At 40.2% G+C, this 13,409-nt stretch overlaps 1 protein-coding gene across 1 annotated transcript in view; it reads left to right on the top strand.

Annotated features, from left to right (window-relative positions):
- Nucleotides 1–13,409, top strand: part of LOC126235635 (PDF receptor-like) — a 483,384-nt gene that overhangs the window by 402,172 nt on the left and 67,803 nt on the right. Inside the window, exon 10 of the mRNA XM_049944349.1 lies at nucleotides 7,695–7,764. Within this exon, the coding sequence (XP_049800306.1) occupies nucleotides 7,695–7,764 (70 nt within the window). The remainder of the gene's footprint in view (nucleotides 1–7,694; nucleotides 7,765–13,409) is intronic.

The raw sequence follows: 13,409 nt of genomic DNA, 5'->3' as shown, positions 1-13,409 counted from the left end.
GTATGGATAACAATTGTTTATGTACATAAGGTCTCATTCTCTTAGGAATGCTTAGTTCTCATATTTATCTATTTTTCTGGATTTATTTGGTTCGACACGTTTTCGTCATTACTCGGCCTGGTCAGTCAAAATCGAGCTTAAGACTCTTCCGATTAGTGTCTTTATAATTTCACAAGGTACATGTGTGCTTAATTCATTGCTTTATCATATTTTATTTTGAATGCATTTCAAACACATATTGCATCCGCGCTCGTTGTGTAAAGAAAAATTGATTGTTGAGCGCTCAGCGTACACAGTGTTACGTCCGTTGGTCACAATCACGTGATAATAACTTGATAGTTCCACAACGCTAACAGCAGCAGTATTCTGCGAGGAGCAGAGCGTTTGGTGTCTACTACTCGTGGTGTGAGTTTTTACCCAGTTTTTCATCGACTCTGGATTACGGAAGCAGCCAGATGCGGCGACTCCCGCAGCTGTTTCGAAGAATGTGTCCGTGGAAAAGCGTAGAGTACCGTTTGTGGTAAGTACAACACTTATTCACTTTCACTCTTCGGCTTTCTACATCGTGGTTTCGTGGTACAAGTACTTATAACATTACTTCACACGCGGTATTTCACACGTGTCCTCGGAGTTATCACCTTTTCAGTTCACACGTTATTATTAATTCGTGTTCACATTTATTTGGTCGTCATGTTAAGGTTCACACGCACCACTTTTATACGTGTCCATTAATTATTTGTCTATTGTCGGTTCACACGCGGCAGCATATACGTGTCCATTTATTACTGACTGCATTATTACTACAAAGTACAGTTAACATTCAGTATACATATCGTGTCTAAACATTATTTACAAAGAAATATTTAGTCTCTGTGACTACTAGGCCTGACGAAAAGCGTGTCTCTTGTTCGTAGTTTGTGCTTCCAAGGCACTTTAGGTTTAAACTTTGTTCGAAATCTTGTTATTCTTTTCTTTTTACAATAGTCACGCTTTTCTCAAGTTCAGCTCTTTTATTTTCTCTCTATTACGTCGTTAGTTTGAAGACATGTTCAATGTGGTTTCGTTTACGTGATGAACAGTTCGTGTTCAAACTACCATTAGGGAAATTGGGAAGCTTGGTGTTCCCTGTCGTGCAATTGCACATAACAAATCTTAACTGAACTCGCAATTTGCGGAGAATAAGCATAGCCGGTCGACAACCAATGTGTCACGACTATCAATTCGTATAGCCTGTATGTATCAATCATGCAACCAGCTCGTAAAATTCACTTCTCTACTGGATAAGGTAGAATGGTAAGGATACTGGTTAGAGGAAAACACAAAAGACTTTTATGGAGTGAAGAGATTTGAAGGCACAGTGTTAATGACGTATGATATGATGAGCTTAACATAAATTATTATCACCTTAGTTTTTCATGACAAATAGTATAATTAAATCGATACAGTAGTTTCAGTGTCGTCTGATCCAGTTCTCTAAACAATTTTCTATGCATATCTAAAATTTCTTTAACCATGCATTAGCAGTGAACTGTGTCTGTTAACTATCTTCTGTTCCATGTATCATAAAATTGGTTTTCTAAAAAAAAAAAAAATCGTCGTTTCTCGAGGACCTGAAATAGACATTTCTAGTACTACATTAGTTTTTTTGTAAATGATCTTTGTAAGTATTTCAGCTGCACTGTGCCGTAAAATTGTTGTGAGCGTATACGGTTTTCTCCGTATTATAATAAAATAATTGAGTTGCGCACTTCTTTCCTGCTACCTGGTTCGTTATTGACTTACTTGATTCTTATATGCTAAGCTTCTGCTTTTTGTCTGCTGCGTTTCATAAGTGGTCTCATAAAATTTGTTGTCACACACTCCTTATGGATAACATAACATTTACCTCATTAGGGTAAGCGACCTTAATCTTTTTTTTTTTTTTTTTTTTTTTTTACCTACGAGTAATCATTCTGGTCGGAATGATCATTTTAATTTATTTCGTTCAAGAGGAGAGAGCTTTGCTATACTTAAAACTAGTGGTACCAGGTGGCACTTTGCACGTCCCTACTATAATATTTATTTGTCAGCTCTTTCGGCTGTGGCCGTTCATGGCTCAGTTAACTTAAAACTAACTTACATCTAAGGCAAATCTTGCTCTCCTACAATAAATGTGTTTTACTTCAGGTGCTCACATAAATTACTTATCTTGTTGTGGCTGGTCGACAGGGTGTTAGTCCTGTGCATTACTCTTACATACGTTGGTACTTCACATATGGTATGGCAGCTTATAGTGTGTGTATATTTTATTTTAGCAGCTTAACAGATATTTTCAATGGTTGACTCGGTATTTCTTCAAGTCTGCGTGATGAAACAATCCTAATAGATAGCAACCAATGTGCGGCTTTCTTAATATATGGTCCTTCATACAAGTGCTGCCACTTGGCGATTCTTATGATGAATCAGAGATGGTTTGAAGTGGGTCTTTAATAGCACTCGTTCATTTATACGATACGATAAGACTTTGATTATGTGTTTGTCATGCGCCTTTTTTCTTAGGTTGGCATGAGTGGTTAAAGATATGAGAGCTTATTGGTTCCGCAGCTTCCCTGTGAGGGCATGAAGAAGCTACTAATGGTTTTCCGACCGGGGTGGAGCTGAAATGTCAGTTATTTTTACTTGACTAGTATTTTGCGACATACCAGGTCGAAAATTTGCGTTCGTATCCCATACGACTTGTGCATCTCTTGATTGCGTGTTATTTGACATCGCGTTTGGTGCTTGGTTCGCCTGAGTGTAGAAAATGGTCGGATTTCCTTGGCTATTATGACCGGCTGTGTCAGGAAAAGCATGCGACGAATTGTCCTGACAATTGTTCCTGAACTGTTGGTTGGGTTGGTGACAAAATGTCGCATTTTTCGGCTGTGAAAAATTGATTTGGTGAGAGGGAGTGAAGTGACTCGGCTGACTGTACTGTTGTGGTCTGTTATAATTGTTCCATTTCTTTCCCTTGTGACGATTTCCATTATTCGTCTTGTTGTTCTGGCACTGGTAATTATCGTTGTGATTTATCGGTGAATTACCGTATTGTTGCTGTGTGTTTTGATAAATCGGATTGTATCTATTCCGGTGTGGATATTTGTTATATTGTTTTCCATTACGGCGGTTGAAACTGTTATGATTGCCGTAAGGCTGAGCGTTTTGTTGTCCCGTGTTATGTTGGTACGACATTCCATTGACTCAATTTGTTATGTGCTGCTGCGGAGCGGGCGGTCCATTATTATAATTATTCCGCGCGCTCGCACGCACATCCTCATAGATCATATCCAAATTGTCAAGAACAGAAAGAAAGGCTTCCTGGTCCTCTTCACTCACATTAACTAGTTTTTCTCTTATTGACACAGGAAGTTTTGACTTTAAGATCATGATTACATCTTTGGTTGAAATGGGCGTGTCACAATAATGAATTTTACGTAGATGTTTTTCAAAATAACGTCTCAAACCTCCTCCTTTGGTGTTGAAAGGTTCGGCGTTGTAAACCTCCTTTCGGAGTCTTTGTTGTATACCTGAACTCCAGAATTTATACAAAAAATGCTTTTCAAAATCTGCATAGGTGTGACATTTGTCTATTATTTCTGTACCCGAAATTGATCCTTCACCGTGTACATAGCCTAAGATGAACTGTATCCGCTGCCTGTCGATCCATGATTCTGGAAAAGCACCTGTGAATGATTTTAGAAATACCATGGGATGTATATTTCGTTTTTCAGGTATAAAAGGCTGAAAAACTCTGTGTTTTAGCACACTCTCGTCTCGCATTAGTTCAACGGGTGTTAGTTGATCGGTATGACTACGTGACGTAGAATTTTCGTCACGCGTATTATTTACTGTTGGTGAGAATTGTACCTGACACTCGGGATATTGACGATTATCGTGTTCTGGCGGTAGCGAATACTCACTTTGATTGTCACCTTGCAATTCCGTAACTTGTCGTTTCAGTTGATCTATATCATTGCTTAGCTGACGTTTCCATTCCGGAAGATCGTCGCTAAATGCTCGTCTGATTTCACCTAATTCACTGGTTAAAGTGTCACCAGAAGTCCCGGGAGCGGTTAAGATTTCTGCTGTAGCAGATTTAACCGTACCCTTTAGTTCAGCGTGTACCTTACTGACAATGTACTGTTCTTTGGATTGCATCCTCTCTTCAAATTCCCTATTAAGTGTATTGCTTATACCGGTGTTGACATCTGCGATCTTTTTGTCAACATTGACATCGGATATTTGCTGAGCAAGGTCTTCAACTCGCTCGCCAACGTGGTTGACACCTTCTGTCAATTGGCTTACTCTCTTTGAAACATCACTGTAATGTTTCAAAGAGTCACTCGCAGTTGATTTACACACATCTATTTGGGCCTGCATATCTGTGAACTTGCTACAAATATTGGTCTCGCCGGATTCCACCATCGAAAGAACACTATCAATTTTTACGTGTACGCTTGCGTTTAGCTCGCTTGCGTAAGCAGTGGTAATGGCTTTAATTTTTTCCTCCATGGTGTCGTTCGAAGTTTTGATTTGTGCTTGGAAGTCGGTAATAACAGAATTTATATTGTTCATTCGCACTTGAGTGTCCTCTATGCTTGATTCTAAACTGTTGCACCTGCTGTCACTTTGATTTGCTCACTGTCTGATTTGCGTTCCAAAATTACCCATGTTTGCTTCAAAACTGGTTTACATATCAGCAAACAATTTTAGTATATCTGACAGCGAGCATTCACGTGACTGCGACGCGGTCTGTGGCGCCGACAGCTCATGTGTAGCTTCGTCGTCTCTTGTTCCCTCACTACGAGATTCAGGTTTGTTTACACCCGCGCGCGGTCTAAGTTGCCTTGGTTGCTCATCAGCCATCGTAAATTTAAAGTAGTTACACTGTACGAGCTAGAAAAGATAATTTTTTTTTGTGATTCTTGAGTTTCTCCCGGCGTATTTGATAATCAAAATATCCACGGGTGTACTGCCGGTCTACAGTGTCCAACGGGCACAATATTTCGGCGATCACACATGTCGCCACCATCAGGTGAACTGACGGACTGAGCTCCTGTGAACGTGCCGGCACGGAGATCCGTACACTATGGCTGCTCAGGCGACATGTATGATCGCCGAAATATTGTGCCCGTTGGACACTGTAGACCGGCAGTACACCCGTGGATATTTTTTTTTTTTCATTATGATTTTCACTTGTCAGGTGCGCCAAGGATTTCGCGTCCTGATTTCTCAGATATTGCTTGCGCGTTATAAACAATTGAAACTCTGACACACGAAAATGCCAACATGGCAACGGGAGTGATAAAATAAATGAAAAACACTTATCATCATCATCATCATCATCATCATCAGCCAATTCAATCATTAGATGATGTGGCCTCTTCGAGTTGTGGATTCAGGTAGGCTTTCAGAAGTCTTCTCCAAGTGGGACGGTCTTGGGCAGTTCTCTGCCAGGTGTTACCAGCGATCTTCTTGATGTCTTTGTCCCATCTGTCTGGTGGTCTTCCTCTAGGCCTCCGGTGCTCTCTCGGACTCCACTCCAGTACTAGCTTCGTCCATCTGTTGTCTTTTCTTCTTGCAACGTGGCCAGCCCACTGCCATTTCAAGGAACCTACTCTCTCTCAGAGAGAACACTGAAACTGGCACAGATAGCGGCCATTGTGATTCACTAAAATGCACAACAATGGAAATTCTTGCTAAGTACTTCTAACTATTGTAAGCGAAATGATGTGATAGAGGCGGATCTAATAGCAAAAGGAAACAGAAATTTGGAAATTAAATTGCTCGAGGAAAAGGAAAAAAGCCTAGAGAGTGAATGTCACGAGCCGACTGAATGCTCAGTACGCAAAGCTTCAAACGTAATGAAAAATCGTACTCACATTAGTTGTCTTGCGCGCTGCTATTTACTGCTGTTGTGGATTCTTACTGCGATTTTCTGCATATGCGTCGTTTTTTTTTTATCACTGGTTTTGGCTTCCAATTTTCTCCAGATGGTAGCATGAAAATAAAAAGAACAAATTAGTTTTTAGTCGGGCCCCTGTTCGGGCGCCACATCTAGCGTTAAAAGGTTTTTGCTTTTCACATTTAACCAAATATAACATTGATGATGATAATTTATGGCAATGTTTGCCGACAAGATAAAGAATAAAACCTTTAACACTAGATTGCGTACTCACGGCAGTTCTCCTTGGCCGTTTTTTTTTTTGGTACGACTTGGAAAGAGAGAAAAATTAATGAATGATCGCCGATGCGTCGGTTCTCGATTGTGTTCAAGAGACGTACAGATTGATTGCGCGAAAAAAGTTTCTCAAATGACCTCTTAACCCGGATTGCTTTCACGCAATCAGACTCTTCAATGAAATTACCTACGGGACCTATTTGAATAATAATAAAAAATTGGAAATGAATGCAAAACAGTGAAATGTTGTAAAAAAAGTTGTCAGATCGGAAATTGAACACATTAATGGTCTCCCAAATACAATAGAGACACCGCGATAAAGAGCGAACCTGTAACAAAGTTCATTTAAACATAAACATTATTTGTGGTTAATTTAAAGAAAAGAATAAGCATAGATTTTCTGTACAGTGAAGCATCAATATATTCTCAAAGAACAAAGGCGTTAAACTATAAACATTAACAAATTTACAATGAATACAAAACTTACATTTTTATGTTTTTCTCATACATGGAGCAGTACAACAATCGCTGCTTTTGTATGTGTGATATTTTGTAAAAATTAAATGTCCTGGCGTGCGCGTGAATATTTTTTATCGTCACAAGGTTTACAAAAGCGTTTTTTTTTTTCTTGGTGGTAACGTGGTTTCTCTCACTAAATGAAATATAACTTGTAGCGGTGCTACACAACACTTCTTAACAAGTCGGCGACCAAACATCAAAGGTAATGACGTACATGAAACTTCCTGGCAGATTAAAACTGTGTGCCCGACCGAGACTCGAACTCGGGACCTTTGCCTTTCGCGGGCAGGTGCTCTACCAACTGAGCTACCGAAGCACGACTCACGCCCGGTACTCACAGCTGTACTTCGTCCAGTACCTCGTCTCCTACCTTCCAAACTTTACAGACGTACATGTTAACATATCGGCGACCAGAAGTACAACTCACTATAAAGACTCTAGAATTTTCCTAACAAATGATAAATGGTTCTTTCTTCTGTTTCGCAGCTTCTTGCTATCAAGCGCTGCGGCAATGATTTTATATATCTGCGCCCAGCGAGTCATAGTGTTTAAAAGTATATTTTAAACGCTGGCCGCGCGTCTTGGTATAGGCGCACGTTATAAACAGATTTCGTTTCTTTACTCTCGCGTTGTCATGCTTAGTATCGTTACACACTACAGCTCGACGGCTGTCCTTTTCTCATATGCAAAATGTCTGAAATCCAATAATATCACAATATAGAAATCGAAAGAACTATTATTCGGTGGAATAAGCATACGTCCAGATCAAGCTAACCTGAGTATGTTCCTCCGATACAGTGATGACGGCAGGTGCAGTTGTGTAGCGATAGGCAACACTTCCATATTTGCACGCATTTTGCTTCACTAAACATAGCACAGTGAAAAGTACCTATCACAGATTCTTTTATTTAAAAAAAAGTATGCATTAGGTGCTGTGAGATATGGTTTCATTGTTTTGTTGTTGTTTCTTTTCCAGATGTTGGTGGGGATACAACTTAACACCGTACTTTTGGATACTGGAGGGTCCGCGGTTGGGAGTTATTCTGGTGAGTAGATAACATTAACTTAGGCGTACCTTTATAAACTACAAATTCATTAAGACACTTACTACATTTGTCTATAGCTTTCATATTATACGAACTTAGTTTTTTCTCATATGAGACAATGGTGAAATTCTGTATGTGCATGTTATTTCACTTGAGTAATATTGGAAAGCTAGATTTAACGTCTGACAACAAAAATTCCTACTTTACACAGTGTGCGATTTCGAAGAAATTAACGTAGGGTAGATAAGCAGCGGAAGAGTGACTTTCTAAACACTCCAATACAATTACTTTGACGGCCATTTCTAAAATCAGCAGTTAGGAATTTCTTAAATATTTTAGTATTCATTGAGCAATTTTGTTTTGTTTTGTCGTAAAAGATATACAGACGTGTTCCATCAGGTATTTCTTCTGCATTCCTCTACTAAACTGTTTCCAGAAAGAGAGTGGAATATATTTGACAAGGAGCACAGACATCTGCATCCGGAAATACATTTAAACGTAAACGCCAGGTCGTTACTCATTTCTGGAAATCATTGTTTCGAAGACAGATGCTCGTTCAAAGTGTTAGCACGATACTTGTCATTGTTTTGAACTCTGGCGTATGTGTTTCAAGGGGCAAATGACTCTTCTAATATGGTAGATCCCTCATTTTTGAACAATATCTCATGCACTCTCACGTACTCTATCTACCATGGAGCAGACCAAGATGTGGTGAGTTGCGTACCTGTACGATCAAATAGACCTACAGTTGGCGCAGCCTCAACGGAAGGGTATTTGTGGAGAGACCAGACAAACCTGTGGTTCCTGAAAGACAGCACTATTTTCAGTAGCTGCAGGGGCAACAGACTGAAATTTCATCCATATACGCACCTCTGTTCTATGGCTTAATGATGATGGCATCCCCTTGGATATAATGTTTCTGAGGTAACGTAATTCCCCATTCTGATCTCCGGACGATGTCATTAAGAAAAGCGAAACTGGCATTGAAAGGGACGGAACATATAATGTTAAGCCCCTTAATCCGGTCCGTAGGTTACAGAATTTGAAAGGGGAATCAATAGGTTGAAATAAAATACAATGGAAGTTAGTGAAGTTTGGTGACAGGATTGACAGCAGTTCACGTGAGCTGAGTGCAGGGCTATAAATACAAAATCTAACGGTGGCTATGCGCGGGTAGGCTAATACTGAATAAAAAATAAAAAAGTATAGTGAAAATGTTATCGTAGCCAAGGCAGACACGAGACCAGCACCCACTTCAGTAGCGAAAGTTTTATGTACCTGTTGGCTCTGCTAGTGATAAAGAGATTGAAAGACTATATAATGAGATAAAGGAAATAATCAAGATAAAATAGATGAAAATTTCATTGTGATTCGAAATCGATAGTGGGGAAGGGAAAAGAAGGAATGGTAGCGGGAGAACTAGGGGAAAGAAAGGAAAGCGAAAGTAGACGGGTAGAATTTTGCACATAAAGTGTTTACTCATTGCCAACAATTGTCTCACACAAGATTTTCTACGCTGCATATACAGGAAGACACCAGGTTTCAGATGCGTTATATGAAGATAAGACATAAATTTCATAACCCGAACATATAAGTAGCAGTCAAGAAAAACGACACAGACGAAAAAGCTGTATGTAAATTGTTTCTTATTTCTAAAGTGACCGCTACTGAGAGAGAAGACGGTCAGTGCTTCATGCAAAATTGTTTGCTGCTGCCTACGGAACTATGATTCTACCCCCGCGTGCCCCGTCGGAAGGAAATCCACGGCCACGACTGTCTTGTTTAAGGGATCCAAAATACGGAAATTGCATAGGGAAAGATCGGGACTCTATGAAGGATGTGTAACGGTTTCCCTGAGACACTTCTAAAAGTATCCGTTACAACATTGCCAAAAATGGTTCAAATAGCGCTGAGCACTATGGGACTTACCTTCTGAGGTCATCAGTCCCCTAGAACTTAGAACTACTTACACCTAACTAACCTAAGTACATCACACACATCCATGCCCGAGACAGGATTCGAACCTGCGACCGTAGCGGTCGCGTGGTACCATACCGTAGCGCCTAGAACCGCTCAGCCACCCTGGCCGGCTACAACATTGCGAACACATGGGCTCGCCCACATGTGAATAGAAAAGAATATGTCTGTATGGATATAAAGCTCTTATCTGGCATTAGTAAGCAAAGAATGGATGGCTGAAAGGTGGGGGGAATGTATACAAGGCAAACGAACATGAAGATAATATTATAGAAAGGGAATACTAAGGAGATGCTATCCTGAGTGAAAGTGAAGAAGAATTGCGTGATCTGCATGCTGTGTTGGCAGAAGAGCCAACACCGTGTTGCTAGAGGAGGCCGAAATGCACGCGTTTAATTACACGCAGACTGGCGTGAGGTCTGGAACAGTTAAGGGAATTTTTAGTAGCAAATAAAGTACGTAGTTGATGTAATACTTAACTTTAATCCATAACTGTAGAACATCGGTCTGACGGTACAGTAATAAGAAGCTCAATATAAATTGGCAATGGCGCCTTGCTAGGTCGTAGCAAATGACGTAGCTGAAGGCTATGCTAACTATCGTCTCGGCAAATGAGAGCGTAATTGTCAGTGTAGCATCGCTAGCAAAGTCGGCTGTACAACTGAGGCGAGTGCTAGGAAGTCTCTCTAGAACTGCCGTGTGGTGGCGCTCGGTCTGCAATCACTGACAGTGGCGACACGCGGGTCCGACGTATACTAGCGGACCGCGGCCGATTTAAAGGCTACCACCTAGCAAGTGTGGTGTCTGGCGGTGACACCACACTGGAGAATGAAATGAATCGTCTAATGAGTAAAAAATATGGATTGAGAATAAATCGGAGAAAGGCGAAAGTAATGAGTAGTAGCAGAAATGAGAGCAACGAGCAACTTAACATCAGGATTCATGGTCACGAAGTAGATGACGTTAAGGAATTGTGCTACCTAGGCAGCAAAATAACACATGACGGTCGGAAAAAGGAGGATATCAAAAGCAGCCTAGCACTGGAAAAAAGGCATTACTGGCCAAGAGAACTCTACTAGCCTCAAACATAGGCCTCAATTTGAGGAAGAAACTTATGAGAATATACGTTTGAAGCATAGCATTGTATGGTAGTGAAACATGGACTGTGGGAAAACTGGAACAGAAGAGAATCGAAGCATTTGAGATGTTCTGCTACAGACGAATGTTGAAAATTAGGTGGACTGATAATGTAAGGAATGAGGAGGTTCTGCGCAGAATCGGACAGGAAACGAATATGTGGATGCCACTGACAAAGAGAAGGGACAGTATTGTAGGACATGAGTTAAGACATTAGGGGGCTGTCTTCCGTGGTACTAGAGGGAGCTGTAGAGGGCAAAAACCGTCGAGGAAAACAGAGCCTGGAATACATCCAGCAGATAATTGAGGACGTAAATTGCAAGAGCTACTTTTGAGATGAAGAGGTTGGCACAGGAAAGAAATTCGTGGCTGGCCGCATCAAAACAGTAGAAAGACTAAAAAAAAATAGATAACGAGAGAGTAAAAGAAAAATTGGTCAAAGCACTGGAGTAGACAACGTCCTCTCAGAAATATTGAGATACTCGAGAGAGCGAGCTATGTCAAAACTACTTCGCCTGGTTTGCAAGATATATGAGGCAGACGAATGACCGATAGACTTAAATTAGTACGTAGTAATACCGATTTAAAAAATGACAGGCGATGACAGGTGGGAATAGGTCAGGATTATAAGTCATAGTTTCAAAATAATGGCATGCCTTTATACAGTACAGAAAACTGTGATAGAATCTGACGTTTTGGGAGATTGGTTTTGTTCCAGAGAAGTATAAGAACACGCCAGACAATACTGACCCTACAGCGCATCGTAGAAAATAGAATGGATGAAGGCAAGTACACATTTATAGCATCTGTCGATTTAAAGATAGATTTTGATAATAATAAAATGGAGTATATTCTTTCATAATACGAAAGTAGAAGGAATAAAGCAATGGGAGCGAAAGATAACCAGCAACTTGTACAGAAATCAGACCGCGATTATAAATGTTGCAGAAATGATAGGGAATCAGTAGATGAGGAGAAAGTGGTAGGGGTTGTGACGTATCCCAGATCAGATTCGATGCGTACAGTGGACAAGCAGCAAAAGAAAATAATGAGAAATTATGAAAGGTAATCAAAGTTCAGGCACAAGAAGTACAAATTTTGTGGTTTGGCGATAACTTAATTTTACCAGAGACGGCAGAGAACTTGCAGGATCAGTGGACTGAAATGGATAATTTCTAGAAAACATTTATAAGATGAATGTGCATAAAAATAAAGGTAAGGGTAACGGAATTTAGTCGAATTAAATCAAGTGATCCTGAGGGAATTACATTAAGAAACTAGACACAAAAAGGAGTGGACAAATTATGCTATCAGGAAACAAACAACTATGGTTGAATTAGAGAGCAAATGTAACGCAGACTGACAACCACAATAAGCATATTTCTGAAAAGAGAAATTTTATAACACCGAATACAAATATAGATCTAAGATGTCTTTTCTGGGGCTATTTGTATGAGTATACCCGTGTACAGAAGCGATACGTGATCAATGAATCGTTCACCAAAGAAGAGAATAGATGCTGGTCAAACATGCCGCAACAGAACGCAGAAATTTTGATGGAAGATAGAATAACTGATTAGGAGGTAGTGAATGTAATTGGAGACAGTAGAAATTTATGGCGCTTCTTGATTAAAGGAAGAGATCTGTTGATTGGACACTCCCTGCGGCGTCAGTGAATCATCAGTTTGGTAATGGAATGAAGTATGTAGGGTAAAAATTGTACAGGGGGACCAAGGCTTGAATAAAGTGAGCAGATTTCAATAAATGTGATTTGCAGTAGTTATGCAGGGATGAGGAGGCTTGCGCAAGATAGACGAGCGTGGAGAGTTTCAAGCCAGTCCTCGGACAGAAGAACCCAAATCAATAGCGACTGAAACAAATAGCGTTTTCCCCCTTCGAAACGCAACCCAGCTTTCCGTGGTCGTTCTCGTTGTGATACTAATCACGATACGATGGGAGTTCACATCACGATCCAATCGTAAGATGTCTGAGTCTTTGGTATGTTACCACGGTTACTGCTTATGCCACAAATAGTAGAGCGCGTTGTACGATTTATAACTTGAATCCCGAAACTTTGCACATACTTTCCTGTGGATTATATAAGCAACAATAAGAACAGATGACGCTGAATCTTGTGAAATATCGATGCTACTTGAATGTGACATTGTTTGTTGTCCTTTATGAGGATCATATATTCGGTCTGACTGATATTTAAGGGATCCAGTTAGCCTGCATGTAGTTTTTGGCATCCGTATACAGCGGGCCTCTACTGCTTCTGTATAAAGCTATGCATTCGTAGAAGATATTTCATTATATAATTTTTAAACAGTGAATGTAGACTAACCATGCAGCCAAGTACATTCGTACTATCTTACAGTGCTGCAAATTAAACGTAAAAGGAAATACAATAACAAATATGCAAGGCAAAAAGGCAAAGCAAAAAGAGGTAAATCAAACATTAGCTTTGAGGGAACGAAACGATATGACGCAATGATAAAACACTATATCGCGATTGGGAGGATGGACGTTCA

The sequence above is a fragment of the Schistocerca nitens genome, chromosome 2 (assembly GCF_023898315.1).
Source record: "Schistocerca nitens isolate TAMUIC-IGC-003100 chromosome 2, iqSchNite1.1, whole genome shotgun sequence".
Lineage (NCBI taxonomy): Eukaryota > Metazoa > Arthropoda > Insecta > Orthoptera > Acrididae > Schistocerca > Schistocerca nitens.
The sequence above is the reverse complement of the archived record's forward strand: the minus strand, read 5'-3'. Positions and strand labels throughout refer to the sequence as shown.